The 20,209-nt window shown below is 39.0% G+C and overlaps 1 protein-coding gene across 7 annotated transcripts in view; it reads left to right on the top strand.

The window, feature by feature from the left end:
* Positions 1–12,772: 12,772 nt before the first annotated feature.
* Positions 12,773–20,209, top strand: part of LOC111243331 (glutamate receptor ionotropic, kainate 5-like) — a 56,802-nt gene continuing 49,365 nt past the window's right edge. For 6 of the 7 annotated variants that reach the window (XM_022788702.2, XM_086991911.1, XM_086991909.1 and 3 more), the window contains exon 1: positions 12,777–13,029. In XM_022788702.2, the coding sequence (XP_022644437.1) occupies positions 12,974–13,029 (56 nt within the window). In that variant the 5' untranslated portion in view covers positions 12,777–12,973. Of the gene's footprint in view, positions 13,030–20,209 lie in introns of all 7 variants that reach the window. The other variant, XM_086991915.1, reaches the window with a different exon arrangement.

The raw sequence follows: 20,209 nt of genomic DNA, 5'->3' as shown, positions 1-20,209 counted from the left end.
CCAGCAAGATAATTTGAAGATGATTTGTTAGTAGTTTAGGTCCAGAATTGAAACGTCATTGGGAGTGAACGGTGTTATATTAAATACACGTAACCGTCAGGATCGGCATTTTTAGCATATGCAAAAAATTCAATTGAAACATTCGTTTGTGGCCGCACAGGCCTTCGAAGAGACTCTAAAAAAAAAGTTCGGATTTAGATTGCCTCACTATGTATATGAACTGTTCTGGGGCGGAAATAGGAATTGAAACGCTTTGTGAGCAACAAATACATTAAGTGATTGAATTCATCTCTAGCCGAGCGCAAAGAAGGGTTCTATCTGGTGTGAATAAATCTCTCGTACCAAGCTATTCTATCCATGCAATACGTAGTCTGGCCGCAAACAAGTTGTCTTCCTGTTGACTAAAAGATTGCGTGTTATGTTATGAATAGGCATCAAGGGGCTCACAAAAGAGCGAAATCGCAATCTCACAGGTAAATTGCACCTTATCGTGTTTTTATCGTAGTTTGCTGATGACATGTATCCTTCGCAGGCTGAACATCCTCTCACTTGGGAACACGTCCTTGAGTTATACGTAATACCTTTAAGACCTGCTGTACGTGCTTTCGAAAGCATATCGCCTGATACTTGCAAATATTCGCACGTTTCACGTCTTACTTTGTTTGTAGCTATCGCACAAGGGCCCTCCAAACAGAAGCATGAAAACAAGATACGCAGGGGGCACTACGTGAAAACAGCTAACCCTCCTCCTATCGACCTGCTGCCTTGGGCAATTCTTAGGCCTGTTTTGAGGTGGCGTTGTTATTACCTGTGCCTTGCTGCTCTTTTGGCAATATAGCGTGAAGGCTAGAATTTCCTTTGCTAGAGGCAGGTTGTTCTTGGATCCAGCGGTTAATTACCACTAGATCTTGTCAATATGTAGGTTGCCTGGCCACGAGCCCATGCACACACGCTTACGGCTTCCGTAGGAACGTTGCCCCGAACGACTCCAGAAGCGGAAGTTGTGAAGCGATCTAGACCGAAGGTCGGTAGAAAAATGCTTCCTTGGTTTTATCAATCAGTTACGTACTAAGTGGACGATATGCAGAAACAGCTCTAAGGGCCACTCGTATAAATAGATTTTAGGATTCGATAGTTACGTAGTACACTATACGAATGTAAGCAATACTGTTTTTTCGTTATGCTGCTTATAAAGTCGAAAGGCAGTAAGGAAGTATGATAGAAATGTACAGCACGCTGGCAAAGGCCCTGCCTATTCAGCTCATGAATCGTAGCTTGGCCTAATTTAGCTATTTGATTCTTGAGTCTATTGTTCTCGCTAGCAGCGTTCGCCTACAATTTAATGCGAGCCAACTGGACCGTATTGTAAGCATTTTACGCCAAGCTTACGAGATCTAAATGCCGCCCTTTGTTAATGATTCTATAGTCTTTAAAGCACTTATCCTTCGATTAGTGAATCACAAATCCTTCGTCTTGCAGCCACGTTTTTCTGTATCGCTGAATAACTTAGCAGATTGCCAACAATACATCTTTGCCGCAATGAGAACTGCTTAGAACTTTCGTCGGTCTCTTTCCGAACACACTACGTTATATATTTTATGCAAACGTCATATGTGTCACTTAGAGGTTCTATATATTTTAGTGTACTTTTTCGGTCTTAGCTACAGTAGCGCCAACGTCCTTATTCTGTGAAGAAAATTCCGCAACGCAAGCACGTCGTATAGTCTCGGGTCTACCGTCGTGCTCAAATATGTAAATTGTTTCATAAAGATATGGGATTTATGTGCACAACGCTCTCTGTCACAAATTCACTATTTACACAGTTGACTATTTGCGTACGTGATCATAGTGGACAGCAACTTATTTTCAGGCGATAGAAATACACTTGCAATGTACGGGGACCCGGGCAAACTTTCTATAACCCATCGCCGTCACTCCTATATAAACCGGTTCTTGGAGATGATTTGCATAGCAAATGAAACCCGAAGCAAACAAGGTAGACATATTAAAATGACGCGAAACCTTATGTACTATACAAGTGAAGTTGTCTTTCTTCAATTTAATTCATCTATATGTATGTATATAGAGGTGAATTCGACATATATATATGTCGAATCATCAGCCTGACCGTAGGCCAAGGGTCTGTAGTGGCTGTATCAGCTTAACAGAAATTATAGAAGCAACGTATCTCACGTAGTTCTAAATTCAAAAAGTTCACATCAGTAACGTTTTTAGGCGTCGTCGCAAAAGAGCCGATTCACGGTCATTGTCTGGTGGCAGGAAGACACCTCCTATAAGTCCCGCGTAAAACGCTCAGATCAACACTATTGTTGTTAACGATTTTTTTACTATGAATATTTTGCTTATTTTTATGATCACGTTTCATTCATTTTTATATTATGGAATCAATCGTCTTCGTCTCGAATTTGCCCTCCTGAAATATGCCGGTATTATAAGACCAGCAGGAGATCTGTCTTTCGCATATCAAAACTTGCAACTAACAACGCTATTGTATCTAAATTAAGTGTTTTGCTGTACTACTTTCATTCACTTATTAGGCCGCTAAACTTACTCAGGCTACAGCACCAGTTGGCGAACAAGGCCGTTTACATGAGATGTAGGCTCACGTAAGACATGCTGTGACAAACTCATTATTCTTTCTATGCCTCAGCTGACCACAAGGTCTGCTGCTGGAGCCAGAGCCCGATTTGTAGGAGAAACCTATTCACAGATGCGTGGAAAGGCAACTGAAATTGGAGGTAGTAAAGTTTTGATAGTAAAATGTAGGTGTGATTCAGTCCGCAGATTCCCTAAATATGCGTACGCATAAACCGTTGAAGTCGATAAACTCAAGGCACCTACGAGGAGAATTTTTTCAGTAACGCACAAGCATAGTGCAAAAGAGCCGTGTTTAAGACAATGATACTGCTGCGACGCCACGAAAAACTCAATATAGGTCTTTCATGTACGTAAATCGGTGAAGTAAGGTCACATCAAGCGAGTCGATGGCCAGCCGCATTTGAAAAAGCAGCTTCGCTGCCAAAGTCAGTGACTCTTACCCAAATATCACATCTATATCAAAATGAAATATTATTTTACGCGTTATTATTGATAGTTCACGTTTCAATAACGATACCAATACAGTTTTCACGAGGCCACAAAAGTGTAGCAGGCGGCTGGACTGTCGAGGTAAATCAACGGATAAACCTTGCGGATGTTACATGAACATTTTTACGCAGTGTCAGACCGTTATTAGATTTTCATAATGCTTAACAATTCTGGAACGTCCGGGAATTGAAAATAAGCGGCTTACGCTCATAAGCATTACATTTCAGGCTCAGATGTTCTTAATATTGCATACCTCCAACTTAAGCCTAGACGTCAACTATCTCAGTGATTATCATGCATGCAAGGGGCTCTATAGTAGGATATGGATACCTGGCCACATAGGCCAAATAGGAGCCTCCTTGTACGCTGCGTAGCCTCGACAAAAGTGGTGTTTAATGCTATACCCATTGTAAGCGTTCCATTTACAATAAAATGCTAGCTACCAATGACAAGCCACTGCTCTGCCTATATCCAACAGGGAACACTTAAGGTTTAAGCGCAGAGCTTTATTTTTGCTATTCTTTGCGGTTAGGCCTATGCCAGCCGGATCAGCCATACAATATGCATATGCCTAACAGTCACGCAAGCAAACTAATATTACTTGGATAAGACGTGTCTCCCTAGACGTGATTCATCTAAATTATCGCAATCCCACGTCGCAAGCTGGAGATCAGTTACTCTCACGTAATTTTTGCGCACAACACGTGTAAATAAATGCGAATTTCCTTCCTCAAGGGTCTCAGACATGAAAAATGAGTCTAAGTCCGTCTGAGACGACCGTTGAATTCGCCCGCGTGCCGTTAGCCTAGCTACGTTCAGTGGTGATAAAACAAATATTGCGACAAACCATTAATTTTACTTTCGTTCAAACCAAGCTACGAAGTCTTTTTAAAGCGAAGCGTTGAAAAGGCATAATATTCCCAGATGCACCGCTTGCTGCTTACTTCTGTAAAACAATAGCAGAAGACACGCATATAAACATTAATTTTTATCATAGGAGAAAAAATTTAGACATTATAATACCGATGTTCCTCAATTGTCTATTAGAGAAGTGGACGACTGTTGGCCTTATTTCAAAGGTATTCACATAATTTTTCTTGGTACGTGGGTTTATTATGAGTATAGATTTGTAAAACTACGAATAGCGTCGAAGTTAACTAGATATAAATATTTTTCGGCATTGCAGATCGTTTGGGACATTGCTCGGCTTCAACTGTAATAAGCCTATTTCTCTTATATATATGCATTTTAAGTTGAAAATAGTAAGTAAAAAAGCTACTACGAGATGTCTGTGAAAAACTAGTAATTTTTATTGGCATACGTGTACGTTTTTATCATCTCACTAAATAGTGAACGCCACTTTTTTCATTTTTACACATTTTGTCGAAAGCCAACTTTGCCATAGCGCATAACACTTGTAGGTACGTACGCATGGCCGATCTTGAGCCAGCGATCGTCTATTTTCCCACAAATAGTATTACAAACAGATAGATACCCTGTAACGACGGTTCGTAATTTCACGTCCGGGAACTGTATGGAAGCTTGGTAACGCTGTAGAGAATTACAATATACGCTTTGCAAAGCGACGCGCCACAGGTATGTCTGTATGACTTGTGTATACTGCACGAAAAGCATTTAAAATTATTTCGTGCACCTTTATTTTTAGTATGTTAGAATATTACCATTTATATTTTAGTAAATTGAGGAATGTCTACAAGTTCTATAATACATTTTGCTTAAAAATATCCCGCTTGTTATACAATGGCAAGGGCAATTATTTTCCTAACTAACTTCAGTCAAAAAAGTCTGAAGTAATAGAGCTCAAGTTTTACTTTAACTTGCAACGGTGCTCTATATAATCAAATAAAATCTTAAAATTACATTTCAATATATTTCGTATCCACTGCAGCGTTCACATATATGCTATTTACAGCTTCGATTAGCAACCTAAAAAAAATCACTAACAGATTGTGTTGTCGGTACAATAACCATTAGCGCCCTCTAGGCGGGGTACAGGTGACGATTCGTGCTAGAATGGCATCGCGGTTTTTAGGTTAGGATAGCAGGGTGGGCCTCAACGAGAAAAGGCTAAGTATGAAGAAATCCACTTCCGTGGGTCAATTGAACCCTAGCCCAACAGTACCGCTTATTCTTTATGAGTATACGGTCGTTGCAGCGATTTGAGTAAAAAGCCATTTTCTGTGGATCTTGTAGCAGGCTTTCTGAATGCAAATTTCTATATTCTGTTCAAGTCCAGCTAGCTGTTCTCGTTCATCTTGGGTTCCGTTGAGAAAGTTCGTAGCGTTTTTAATTTTGACAGCCGAATGACGCCCCGACGTTTTTTCCTTTACATTGTTTCAAGGTAAAGCAGCTTCAGCCACTACTGAACAACAAACAGAAACACGTAACACGCCGTTATTCGGGCGTTTGTTGACGACAAACCGAGTTATTCTATTGTACGGGATAGTCTTGATTCGAATGACCCCTGCTTCCCACAAAACATTATTGCCTTTTGTGTCTGACGAAAGCACTGCACTTTTAGGTAATTACTATGAATTGTAGAGTTCTTCAAAAAAAAAGACCACAAAACAGTTTTCATCATACAGACTTGGCATACACGATCATAGTCTTGGGTAGTTCGGTAGGAGTGGATAGATTTTTCTCCCAAATATTATTGTGGTCTCGTATGCAGTCATGCAAGCTCACATCTATTTGGGCATCAGACATTAATTGAAGTATCTTGATAATTACATCGACACATATCGATTACGTGGGTAATCGCTCCGATGACGATGACGATGACATACGCTGCATTTCCTGCTGATTGTGCAATGAACTGATCAACGTTGGCCATTGAAATGGCTGACCGTAATTGTACACAAACGAGCCGCTGATTTGACGGTCTGACGGCTTCGCAACTAGACATTGTACCATCGACATTATATTTGATCATTCAGAAGTATATGTCTCATCACAACTTCTCGCGTCTGCGTACATCCTGCCAAAACGTACGAGAGTCCTCTGAGAAGGCCGCAACGCATTTTGCGTCACCGTAAATGTAGCGATTTATTCAATCAGTCGAAAAAGAATTTTCCCATACGTACGGGTATGTTAATACATTTGAAGAGTTGTTTACATTCTTCGACTTGTCTATGATCTGTTGTTAAATGTGCCTCTTTTTTACTCTTTATTGCATTGCTTAAACTGGCACTGTATGGGGTCAACCGAAACGCCAAAACTCATAATGAGAGAAACGTCCAGATACACAGTAATTGTACTTTTTTTTACACAGTAATTGTACGACTATTCGGAGGTGCAGGCTGTTCACTTTTTTATCTGCTGACACTATGCAATAATGACCAGGCATATCCGTGGAAGGATCACGCGCCGCACGCAACACATGTCTCCACTGATTGAAACCGGAAGCGGTTGTATGAACGTGTTGTCCGCTCTACGGCAAGCAACGCAGGAAGGCACCTGCGCGTCGTGCATCACGAATTTCTGTCGAGAAGGCGGGATTAGGTGATGAACGCTGATTTTTCTTGGTCCTTCAAGTACGTTTAGTCGCGTGCAAAATTTAAGATATTTTCATATAGTGCATTAGCCCGGATGCTGGACTGAAGATCTACGCAGTGTCGTCGTACAACTGTGTAATGGTTCTTGCGAGAAGTGCCGAATTCTCCCACTTTACTACCAAAACTAGAATTTTCAAGCAATTACCTTTACTGCTACTAGGGCGGAGCTCTAGCGGATTGTCATATTTGAAGTCCTAGGTATATTTACATGAATTTGAAAGAAAAAGCCAATGCTCGATGGCAGCTTTTAAGGTCAAGCAGGGCGTGAAGCTACTTTTCATGTTCAGGAACCTTCGGAAAATATTTATAGTTTCACTACGTTACGTAATAAAATGAATATCTCATATAGTCAGCAAAATACAGTAACAAGCGATATTTTTAGACATAGAATTTTTTGACTGATATTGTCCTAATGTCTTAAAAATTACTACAAACAATTTTGGGACAAACAAAACTTATTTATATAAGGTTACATAAACGATTTTACATAAATAGATCAGTATCGCCTTTTATAAATGAAACAGACAATTTTTTCATATGGTTTCCACACGATTTACGAAAGCAGAATACAAAATGACATTCTAAAAAAACAAAGATATACACTACAGCATTTCATCAGGCAAACTGGTGGTTGAATCAGAGGGATCCAAGCATTCCTTTATTTTATCGTTGGTTATGGTATAATCCCGGGTAACACGCACGAACTGTTCATTCATTGTCTTATATCATTATTGTTGCTCAATATTAAATAGAGAGAAAAACTGTCAACAAAATATTTAATTTTCCAAAAACAGGGTGTATATATATACACATATATTTTACGTACGTCCGCATCGCTTGCTGGCACAAGGATGTGCTAGTGGACTTTTTGCCTATATAAAGCAAAGAAGGTAACAACCATCGAGTGTTCCTTGAAGCAAATCTACAATTTTAATATAACCTAGCAGTAGCCCTACTTGCTAGACATAACGGATATTGTTTCTAGCAACTGCAGATCCGAATCTATATATAGATTTCGGTGAGTTTTGAGTGATTCATGTATTACTCCGCATGTCCTTAATCTTGACAGTAGTAAATAAAGGAGAATAAGGCTTTTAGAGATAATTTAAGTCAATTTGTTAGAACGTTTAGTGGCTAATTGATTTCAAGCACACAAAAGTGCATATTGAGCAGTAACCTGTAATTCATTAGATTTTTTTTATTAGAACGAATCGTAGTTAAAGCTCTATTACTAGTTATAATATGAAATTGCCACTGGTAAATTCCATATATCGTTTGGGCACAAATATAGTAGTCATTCGGTTTACTAATCAGCAGGTTCTCAAAAATACATATATAACCATGTAGATATAAGCATTTCGCAAGCTTCAGCTGAGGAAATTGCGGCGCGTGTCTCATATATAGCGAATCAACTCTGCGAAATAAAGAAAAACATTGATTAAGGCTTAAGTAGCTGTTACAAATTTACTTACACTCCTGTTAGGTCTTAGTGGCCTGATTGTCGAGTAATCAGCTGGACCCAGCAAGAACCCGTTATCGCGAAAAGTGTGTACACCCATAAAATTTATTAGCCAACTGAGAGTTTAGCCGCTATAAGTGGCTTACATAGAGGTTCGTTTACTGCGCGAGTATTTACCCTTTCAACGCGTGGGTAAATGTCACCCAGAGAGACGCGAGCGCCCTCTGACTTCGTAAACACCGCTACATCAAACTTGCAACCGATTTGCGACATCCATTAAATGGATGATTCTATAATTCAGCAAGGGAAAGATAAGACTGACGAATGTTTCTTTTTTTAGCATTGAAGGCTCACAAAAGTTACCTATTTAACGAACAATATATCTAATTAGAGACAAGTTAGCAAATGCAGTTTCAGTGTGGCCCCATACATAAATGTACATTGCGCCCGTTCAAAATATTGAAAATCGCTACATTTGGTTAAATTCGTATTTATAGCCTATGGTCAATATGCCACGATGCTTCTATTTAGATTTCAATCCAGTTAGTAATAGTAGGATCTTTACTACATTACCTATCTAAAATTTTGTCTTTCGTTTAAATCTATTGACACAAATTTAGTACGATCAGCACCCGTGTTTCTTCGAACATAATAATAGTTTCAAGCTTAAGTTATCCTTAATCATTCTGCGAATCATATCGTACTTGTAGGTGGGGGGATCACAGTACTTTAGGCTGCAGACGTTAGTTAGTTAGAATCGACGCGAACAACTTAGCTTTCTGTCACTTCCTTTAAAAGTTAGCTGTTCCATAGATTTTGTTTGAATCTAATGCACAACAATTAGTGGGTAACATAGCCAGTAGGTTGACATATGTAGAAAACAGCCTAACTTCTATCTACGCGCCCGAAGAATAGTGCTTTGCGAGAAGCGGTCATTTGTAATTTCGCATTTGTCTCGTTTATTTTCCAAGCTAAACGTTAGTTATTCCCTATGAACGGAAACACTGCCTCGACCAAATCGAAATTTAGAAAAATCCTATGCAAAACGTTCAAGCAGATAGGATGGATCTTTGGCCGTTGACAACATACATAGTACACTAGATTTGATACCAAAACGGGCCAGGGGCCACTAAAAGAAATGAAATCAATAAAAAAGTCTCTAGAAGGAACGAGCCTAATGACGATTATTATATCGCTTCAAAATTACGCTAAAACTGAGCGACCCATTTATAAATCGATGCTTACAGAATTGAATTTCATATATAGTTTTCAGTTGTATGTTCGAGTCGTGAAAAGCAACTACATCCTCTAACTATCTAAACATACCTATAGAACAACACTTAAATGTGTTGTTAACAACAACTGTTAACTTGTTAACAACACTTCAACTAAAATGCCTCTTCGTTTTAAACTCTTTGTTTGATCTTTCGACTATACCAGAAGCATCGCCTTTTAAAACAGGTCGGCTTTTTTGCAACTGCTTCCTAAACTTAAGTTAGCAGCGGATGCTACTTTGAACTAGACGTCGCAAAATACTCACCGACCGCCGTCAACTGGTCTTATTTCATCGTTCGCAATTAGGCTGAGACCATAAAACTTATTTGCGTCTAAGGCAGGTTCCGATGGAAGGATTACCTTTAAACTGCTACAGCCTCTAGGAAATGATCGACTAATGACTAATTTCTCCAAAACAACTACGGCCAAGTCTTCATGCAGTTCGATCTGGTCCATGCATAGGCCGTATCTATGATAAGTTTTGCAACTAGTTTCCTACCTCTCAAAGCAGTCGTTGAGTGAAACGACGATATTCGTTTTCACTACCAAGTGGCTAAACGATAAACGGTCTCTAGAAATCGATTGGCTTCAGCCAAGAGAAATCCATTTAAATCGCCTTTGATTTGGGTTGTTCATGCAATTTCTATATCATGATTATACCTTATCGTCTCCATTGCGACTGACTGGAGAAAGACGATAACTGCCAAACGATGGATGGTACATTATGATATTAACATTGTCATTTTTGCTATCTACGAAACTGTCCAATGTCGGTGCTTCCGTCGAACGAACTTGAAAATGTTCACTAAAGGAAACTACTAGATTCTAACCCAGTTCCTACCAAAAAGGTGTTCATCTATGTTTCATATGAATTTCGTACTTTTTCTACGAAACCACGTATTTTCGCCAAGTTTCAACGCGCTCGCCTAAGATTGTAAGGAATACAACCGTACGTAAAGCACGGCGGGTTTACATGGACACAGGGCTAAATAAGGCACTGCATTTCTTTCAATATGGGAACGTAAGTTTTGAAATATAAGACTATCAAACGTTTAGCGTTCTTGAAACGTAAATAGTTCATGCGGTTTTTGTTACTGGATTGTTCTCCATCTGAATTCAAAAGGCTAAGACTTCACTGAACGTTAAATACATGATGAAAAAACAAAATAACCAGTTATTTTTATGCTACAATTTCAGAACTAGGTTTTCTGCCCGCGAACTGCATTTTATAAGAGTCGTGACATTGAGTTATATTACAAGTTCGCATTGATAGCTGCACGGATGTTTGTATTTTGGGTATCAATGAAGGCAGTAAGATAGATTTTACAATCCGGATACAACAGGATACGATCGAATGCTAGCTTGTCAGCGTATCTTGAAGAACTCTATAGATAGGAGAGGAAACGTGACGACCGTTTTTGCATAATCATCATAAAGACTATAATCACTATCACGCATTATCGGTTACGAAACGATTTTTGATTATATCAGATTGCCACTAAATGATTATGAAGCACCATTTTCTTTTGTTAGAATCATAGCTTCTCTAGTAGAACTTTGCCAAAATGCATATTTCTTTGTACAAAGCCTTTGATGGGCCTGTATGTTTACCTTCGGCAACATACAACCCTATTTTTAAGCCTACCTGAATTGACAATATGGCTGTCTTTGAGCACAATATCGAGGAGTCTTGGGCAACGACTCGGCTTGCTTTATAATTCAAAATTTTCATCTCTTTGTTCACGGAAATGTACCGCTTGACTCTTCCTCTTGTCGTGGTATACCAGAATAGGATTCATAAACATTTTTATCGTCTGTTATCATATGTAAAAATGCATTAAAAGTCTAGTATAAAGGCTATAAATAAACATCATAGGCAAAACGGCCTGAGTCAATTCCAATACCAACCGCTATCACAGCAACTACGATATTAAAGTTAGGCAAAACAAACACTTCATCTAGGTTCAGAGCTGAATATACTTTTAAAGTGAACTAATCAACGGTAACTTTTAGCATTTTAATAAAAAAAAGCTCAAACATACGAATGTTTGATTATTCCAATTCCTTTATTATAACGTTAAATGACATAAATATTAACGTAAATTTATGTGGGCAGGGTGGTATCACACGTGCCTTTAGTATCACATGCATGATAAAATAAAGAAGCTTTTAAAATATGGTATAGCCTCGGCCTTTTCGTCGATACGCGCTTCTTTCGTTGAGCTGATTTTTTAGTACCTTGACGTTTATACTTTCATCAATGTTTTTATGTATTTTGCATATTGTTGTATTGCTGGCCGGTTGTGTCTTTTTTTTTTTTTTGTTAAAGTACTTTTTTTGAGATACCATAAAGAGTACGATAGACACGTTTGCGCTTTCCGTTTTGAACTTGGAAAAGGCATTTTATTGCAAAGATTTATACCATTCTTTGTTTAAAAGCGAAGGTACTAGCTTCTTGTCGATGCTCATAGCCTAAACGTGAAAGTAAATTCAGTTACCGAATTATTTGAATGATTACAAAGTTCATCGAGGCATGATCCATCGTTTGTCGAATCCAGCACAAAACTAGGGTTACAAACAAAGGCGTTCAAAGATACACGGTTTTGACATTGCTTCCCATTGGCCCGCATAGCTCGAACTTCATGTAATACGAATTTCTCTCTCGGACAAATGTTTTGGCATGGCACCAAGATATACAATGACGATGTCTAAGCTAACCCAATTGACCGTTGGGGAAAATTGCCCCATTTCCGGGTCCATTGAATAAAAACAAGAACCGGAACAATCTAACTTTTGTTGCAATGCTGGAGCAAAAGGAATAGGCTCACTAATGCGGAACTAATATTACTCAAATATGTAACGAAGTAACAAAATTCAATATGAGCATATTGAAGCTCGAGCATTCGCATGCTAGTGAGGATCCTTTTATATTAGAATATATATATATTATAAATATAGCTAAAGAACGGGCTAGTCTGCCATATTTTCGACTTGAATGTTGGTCAGTGATAGTTTAGCGAGCGAATAGAGACACGTGTTGGTCTAGACTTGGATACGAACATGGACATGTTTAGTTTCGCGTTGCAAGTCAGTCGTATGATGAATACCTCGGACGTAAATCTCGAAACATTAAAATCTGAATCTAAACAAACATCGTTTATCGTTGCTGATTAACTCTTCTCAAGCTAAACCGACAGGTCTAAATAACATAATATGAATATATCGACCATTTTCGAGCTGAATTGCGAGGGTGATTGAGCCGCACGTTTAAGATGTCAGCCTACAAGTATGTAATCCTTTCTTTCGACATTTCCCCTTGCAGGTCTCTGTCACAACAAAAGTGATTAACATTTACAGGCTACGGCTGCAGCAGTAATGTAGTTCAATGGACACTTTCAGTTGTAGTATGCGTGTGCCTGAAAGAGACCGTTGAGGGTTTCTGGTCAAAGGAATGGGCCATTGAGCTAGCAGCATATACAGGGGACACGTCTAACAAGTCGTTGAACGCGCGCATTAGAACTGTACTGCTGGACGATTTCTAAGCCTCACGCCAGTAATGGCAGTGAAGTCCATGGAGTACCAGATTAACCGAGTGACGACTGTGCACCATAGGTAAGTATCTGTTATGAAAGAGCTAGAACAAAATATCGAACAGATTATTATATATATATATATATATACGCATGTTTCAAGAAATTGAACATCCTCGATTTTCAACGATTTTCTTGAAGCACAAAACTGACTACAAATTTTAACTCAAGGATATCTTGTCGTTTGATTTGAAGCAGCTTGCGTATTTTAGGCAGATTTTTGTAATTGTTGCAAGTAATATTATTTGGAACTATTATTATTTAAACAGCTTTCCTAGACATACGTTGTGCTTCAACCTAGCAGTCTCACTTCGTCTTAGGGCGGCTCTTTTACATGCCGTACCACACCGTAACACGTACTGGGGATAGGAACTGCGACTTCCCGGTGGAAACAAACACTGGGGCCGCACGTATGTTCTTATTAGAGCAGGAGACAGGGAAAGTAATAAAATGCAGGATAATTTCGCTAATCTCAACGCAGTAAACAGAATGAGGCAACGAAACTCACTCATAATCTAGGGTGGAGCACTTACTATAGGTCACACGCTTCGGTACCTTTCTGTGGGTTTCATTAATTAGATTAAAAGATAATAAGCATAAAAGTACATCGAGTTTGATTGTCGAAAGCAAGCATACGAAGTTATCGCGGTAAAATAATCGCTCATCTGCTAAAACGACGTAAACACAGACGAAACATTTCCAGGAGGCTGATGAGAGAAAAAAAAAAACAACTTTCGATGCCCGCTGATCTGTTTGTGTCCGACGAATTCGTCATTGTGATTACCAAGAGGTGCTACGAGCTATGAATGCTACGAAAATTACCCAAAGAAACGTCTCTGATTCGTATCGTTTCTAATGTGTGTATTAATTGTATATGAAATGTTCTGAATATCGATTCACGCTAATTTACAAATCTGCCACAACTTGTCCAGCATCGATCAGCGAACGTAGCTCTGCTACCCCTAAGAAACCGGCTTCAACCCTCGTTGCTTACGTTTCTGCTTAGCTTTATTACAGCAAGCGAATTATCGACGACGGCTCAGCAAGGATCTTTTACCTCATATTGTAATATTTGCTTACGTACATATGGTACTAGGTTGCTTTTAAAAATTCCCCTTAAAGGACTCACACACTCCAGTGCTGCTAGAGACATCCTATCGACTATGTCTAGTTGCAGTATTCAGTTTCCTAGAGATGTCTAAACCTTCACAATTGTAGAACTTCTAAGCAGATTTTGGCTAACTTGAACCACATGACTAGCACTATTTCTTTATAATTTAATTCCACTAAATGACAGGAATATGCGATATCGACCTTTTCAAATAACCACAGCAGGCATGGCTATCGATGATGCCAGCTCACAAACGATACTCCTATACACCAACGAAAATCGATAGATCTCACCTCTGTACCTGGGCTATATTCAGATGGCACGATTTCTCAATTCCTTTTTGATTCCCCCTTAATTCAACCTTCTATTCACCAAATGTGGTATTTCTTAGACAGATAAGCATTTGTGCCATTACGTTGTTCTTGATCCCGGAACGGCTGTTATTATTGATGGGTATTCCGATAAGGTTAGTGTCCTTCCGGACGCGTCCTTACCTTTCTTAGATAGCACGGATAGATGTCGTTTATACGCCTTCGCTGTTGCTGGCACTTAGCTGACGTCTGGTACCGCTCGCTTAATTTGTATCGCGGGACAGTGACTCTTCCGCGCTTTGTCTAACGATCTTCTATACGCTTCCGCAAGAATTGAAAAAAAAAAACGTTCGATGTGCGATGAAAACGAGACCGGTGTCTCCTCATCACTATAACAGTAGCCTCTCTTTGTCTTTGTTCGATGACAAATTATCTAATAATAGTAATAATAATCATTATGACTATATAATGATATGGCATGATATTATCAACAAAATGGACTCCCACTCCACTCGGCCTAGGTGTCACTTAAGCGAAGAACCACTTTGTTTGTCGTCATCGTTGTAGATGTTTCCTCGGCCAATGGATTCGGTCTCATTTTCGATTATTTGTCCAAAGTGTTACAAGCGACGACAACCTTTAACCGTCACGAAAACAAATGCACGAAACTTTTTTGGGTTTGAAAGATTCACAGACTTAATATGAACATAGTAGACATTGAAAACATTAGGAGGAGTCAACGTTTGCGAAAAATCCAAGGAGTGGATAAAAGTTTGAACTTGATATGATATCATATTTTAACCAGACCCTAATTAAATATACGGTTCCGCGATGCCAGTTGCACCCATGTCACTTTTGGTTGCTTGACCACCTGTGTTGACGTTTACGCCATTGTGACATAATGGGGTTAGGTTTACTGCGTTTCACCGGACGTAGAAATCCTATCAGAAGGAAACTTCACAGGAAGAGGGTTAATTAATAAAAAGTAAGTTGGTAATATTTGGGTATCTTAGTCAAAATCTGCACAACTTTTACCCTTCCACTTGACAACGTACCTCTACGTGTTCTTTATGAAGAAGCAATTTTTAGAGTTGTAATGCTCACCAAAATCATCTTTTCATTAAAATAAACATTAACTTGATGTTTCATAATAGCGGATATAATGGATTTGAATAGATTGATAATTTGATGAGCCGGACACAACTGGAACAGAGCGTGACCTTAGTTCATTGGACGTATTGTCTCTACCCAGCATAAATTGGCAATGATCATGATGAATTCTGTCCCAGCCGAGTCGAACATATGTAACCCGTGTTGTTCGTTAAAAAAGTCAGTTTGAGATAAATACAAATATAAACGTATGATCGTCATAAGAGTGTTTTTACTATTTTATGCAAAATCAAGCGGCATGTACGTGCCCCATGTTTTAACCAAAGCTGAAACATTTCCCAGACATCGTTACCCTGCAAAATCTGACTATCTAAGCGTTACACTAAGTTCGGCCGAAACGACTTTAATCCAAAGTCGTTCATACAGAATCCCGGAATAAACTTTCTATCGAACTTGCTAGATATTCGTGGGTATGCTCCAATGTGAGTATGATTCAATAAGTTTAGCATGTATCCGACCGTAATCTAACGGAAAATTGACTTAAACGATCTTGAATATTAGAAACCCATACAGAATTTATTAATACTGGGAAAAACGTATGCATATATATATATATATATATATTTCGATCCAAATAAGTTATACCCAGTTCTAAAAAACCGTATCCTATAGGTCGAACTGTAACGGCCACTAAGACACAACATTTTTTAATTTAACGACAATTCTCGATTACTCAGATTTATTCAGTTTCTACTATGCAACTTTTCCATAGTAATGTCAAGGAAAAACGTTAAGATCAACTGTCGATTGTGCATTTGATAAAATACATTTATAAAGAACTGACAAGATAAAGTACTCTTAATGATACGGAAACGCTTTGTAAATCGCTAAGTACTTAAACTAAACATTTTGAACGTTACGTTCGACACTGCTATTAGGCGTTTTATTCATAAACATTTACGAATTGCTGCTTTCTATGAAGCCGAGTTGTGGTACTTCGACGCAAAAAAAACGTTACTTTAAAACCAGGCTAATTTTTTCGTTTCAATCTAAAGGACGAGTTGTGTCTGCTTTGATTGTTTTGGTGTTATTGGTGTACTTATGTACAACGGCAGCCTTCGAGATTTCGATGACTAATTCATTAAAACTGGTTCGGGACAGAGAAAACGGTATTCCTCTGCTAGTTGAGAATTGACCAGATCCTGCTTCAGATAGCAAGTTTTGCAAAATCTGTTATTGGGTTTATCGGCTCAATAACAACTAAATCTAGCTATTTAAAATGACGAGTCAATATTCATCAGTAAAAATCGACAGGTTTTTGCAGCAGTAGACGCTACGAGTCGTGCAGACCGTAAGACGCAATACACGGCCTAGTTTTTTTTTAATTAACACACGATCAGCCGCCGTTAATAGTCTCATCTAAGCTCGATTGCTGTATATGTATAATCAAGCCATAAAATGAATAATATAACGTTGTTAAGGAGATGCCCAGAGGGTGTCGGCATCAGAATGAAACATTATATATGATATAAGCCCACTGACACCATTATGTTTTATATAGGCCACGCCATTTCCCGTCCAAAGATTACATGGCTAAGTCATGGGCTAATGGCCTTCTTCACTGTTAGCCTTGTTAAGTGTTTCCTGAACGGAAAATAATTATTTTTTTTCGGTTGAAGGCAAATCGACGACCGCCCTGATAGAAACAGTTAATAGCCAGAGAGGGCATTTGCTTAACGACATCGTCATCCAATGTATTAGGCCCAGCTATAGCTTCCGCGTTTTGCACACTCTACGCAACTGTAATAATCCCAAATGATCTGTTGATCTAACTTCCTCGATTTGATGAATTGCAAAAATATTCTACTTTGGCTTTCTATGAACGGAATTGTCACCTCAACCTTTAATACGCATAAAAGTAATTTTTCCATAAAGTGATTTTTGCAAAATGCCAGCCACTGATTAGATAGACAACTTTCATTATAGCTGTACCCATGGCTGTATTCATCGTCTCTATCAAGACGAGAATTATAATTCACGGTGCACTATAAGGGCTATATAGTACACACGTGATCGTAACCATATAGACGAACAATGAGGACTCCTGAAGGTTCAGCAAATACGAGCCGAAATGCTCAGATGTTGCTACTCATCACCGCTTCGAGCGTAAAAGACAATGCGTTCGCCTCGTGGGCCTCCTTCGACGCTGGTCCATCTACATTGGTAGATACTACATTGGTAGGGCAAGCGCACAGCCTGTCTTTGGCCGATTGCTTTGCTAATAGAAGGTGTAGCAATTCTATGTAGCGCAAGTTAAATATGCAGGTAGCCTTAACTGGCTCAGTATGAAATTACCGTAAAAACAGTCAAGGATATACTGAGCTGCGAAAGAAAAATTTGTGCCGTTCTATATTGTAACTCGTTTCCAGAATTTTTCTAAGCACTAAATACATTTCAAACGAAATGACACCGTGAAACCAAACCTACAAAATGCGGCCTAACATGAAATAAGAAATGCTTTTGTCTTTATTTTATCCTAATCCAAAGCAAAACTGCTATCGGAAACCTCCTATGATGTTCCTAAGAGCTACTGCATTTTCTCTAGATCAAACCTGACACAAGTTGCACTGACTTAATAGAACCGATCAGCCGTGCTGGCTCGTTGAGGATGCGATAATCGCGAGCGAATACGGCTTAAAATTTTATGACATCTTATTTACTTGTACCTGCGACCTTAACGACAAAATTACTCTAATTAGAAACGTCGTATACCTATCTGGAGATTCATGGCATAGTCAATGGTTAGTATATTGGGTTTAAGTAAACAGATTCTCGTGAGGCATTTAGGGAGCATAAAAGAATATTTACTCATCTAATTACAAATGTAATCAAGCTGAAAAGGCTTGGACAACTTGGTTATAGAAATCTCGCATATCTATTCTGAACAATTGTCAAAAAAAAACCCAGCCTGAAAATACAATTCAACCTCTAATAAAACACACACATACACGTTTACGTTACATTAAATTATAAAATAAAAAATATTATTGAATCACAAAGTTACATTTTAATTTGCTTATTCAAGTTTACTTATAACGATTCCAAGAACGAACAATGACTTCAAGGTATTCGGCACCATTCATTTGTAGGTCATCGGTGTTGGGTAAAGAGAAAAAGATGCAGTTTCTAATGGCGTTGTACGCTGATTTCTCTGCCAACTTATCCATACACTTCTAGATCACCCGGTTATTGAAATCTGCGAAGTCAGCCGACCATCCCTACCGCAAATCAGACAACTGGTACTAGTAAGCATCAAGTTCAATAGTTTACCAATGCAACCAGGCGGCGTATAATTAAGCCTGTGGGCCGTGAAGTCGCCACGATTCACTGGCTGTGATGCTACCTCGAGTTTCCGCATCTGGCGTTAGTGGGAAGTTTCAGTAGCAACAACCAATGGGTGACCAGTGTTAGCAACCGGTCATTAGTACTCATGGGATAGAATGTCTTATCCCGTTGACCCCCGGCAGTTGCTGGCTAACGGCCGATGCTCTGACTGGCTCCAATTTGAGCCCACTGAAAATACATGATCTGCCGTTCTCAGATACTTCCTACCATCCTTGAGACTTGCTTGGTGTTGGGTAAGGGGGTCGGCTTCGAGCAAACCAAGCACGAACCATCCAGCTGCATCGAGAAGCTGCTAGGTAAATCTGCGTCCGATGCTTTCGTGAAAATAGGTGAAACCCTAACCACTGATCTCTTACGTAGTATTAGAGCAGCGACTACCACGCGTATCGTAAAATGAGTCAAAGCAAATCAACTAACAATGATAAACGAACTTTTACAACACTCACTAATTACTACCTATCCGTGGCCAATTACTTGCATACTTTCCTTAGACTGGATGAAATGACGGTATATGGCAATGCTAACGGTAAAATGACAAACGTTTTGGTAAAACGAATTGCAATGCTTCTGGCCCAGCAGATGTTCGATAATAACAAGTAATCCATCGATGAGTGTGTGAGGGAACGAGTCTTCAGAAAACACACCGGCCGTGCAGGGCGAAAAAAGACTCTTAGTTGGTCATCTTTTCGTAGTGGCCTGCTACCGTTTTACAAGCTATTCTAGTTACGCCAATGGCAACTGTAGATTACGCAAAAAGGATCCATTCGTCGGAAAAAGGTGCAGCCATTCTTCAGGTAAAAGTACACGTGCTTGTGTCGTATGAGCCATGGTATAACAAATAGGTATAGCTGGGTACGTCAGTTACATCTAAAATGGCTCCTTCTTCTTCCTTGATCGCAAATCTTTGACATCGTTATAGAAACATCCCGAAAACTGCCCCGTTCTATTACGAGTTTTTGAAATTCAGTTTGATCTTTGATGGGTACGGATACAAGTCGTTATCGTTCCAGACGACATTCAAGGACTATGGTTGCCGCCATATTACTATTATTAGAGTCGACTCGTTCCTTTAAATACGCCACAGGCAAGGAAATATAGCGGATCTAAATCTTCAATCGCCAGTCTTACGAGTTAAAAACGGATTTCGTTATGATTTTGGATTATATTAACATTGTAATATATATTCACGGTTTATATACATTTACGACTATCTACTACGCAATATTGTTATAAATGTTTTAGAAAAATCATGTAGTATTCTATAT

This window comes from Varroa destructor, unplaced genomic scaffold (genome assembly GCF_002443255.2).
Source record: "Varroa destructor unplaced genomic scaffold, Vdes_3.0 BEIS01000001.1, whole genome shotgun sequence".
In the NCBI taxonomy this organism is placed as follows: domain Eukaryota; kingdom Metazoa; phylum Arthropoda; class Arachnida; order Mesostigmata; family Varroidae; genus Varroa; species Varroa destructor.
Note: the sequence above shows the minus strand (reverse complement) of the source record. Positions and strands in the feature narration are given on the sequence as shown.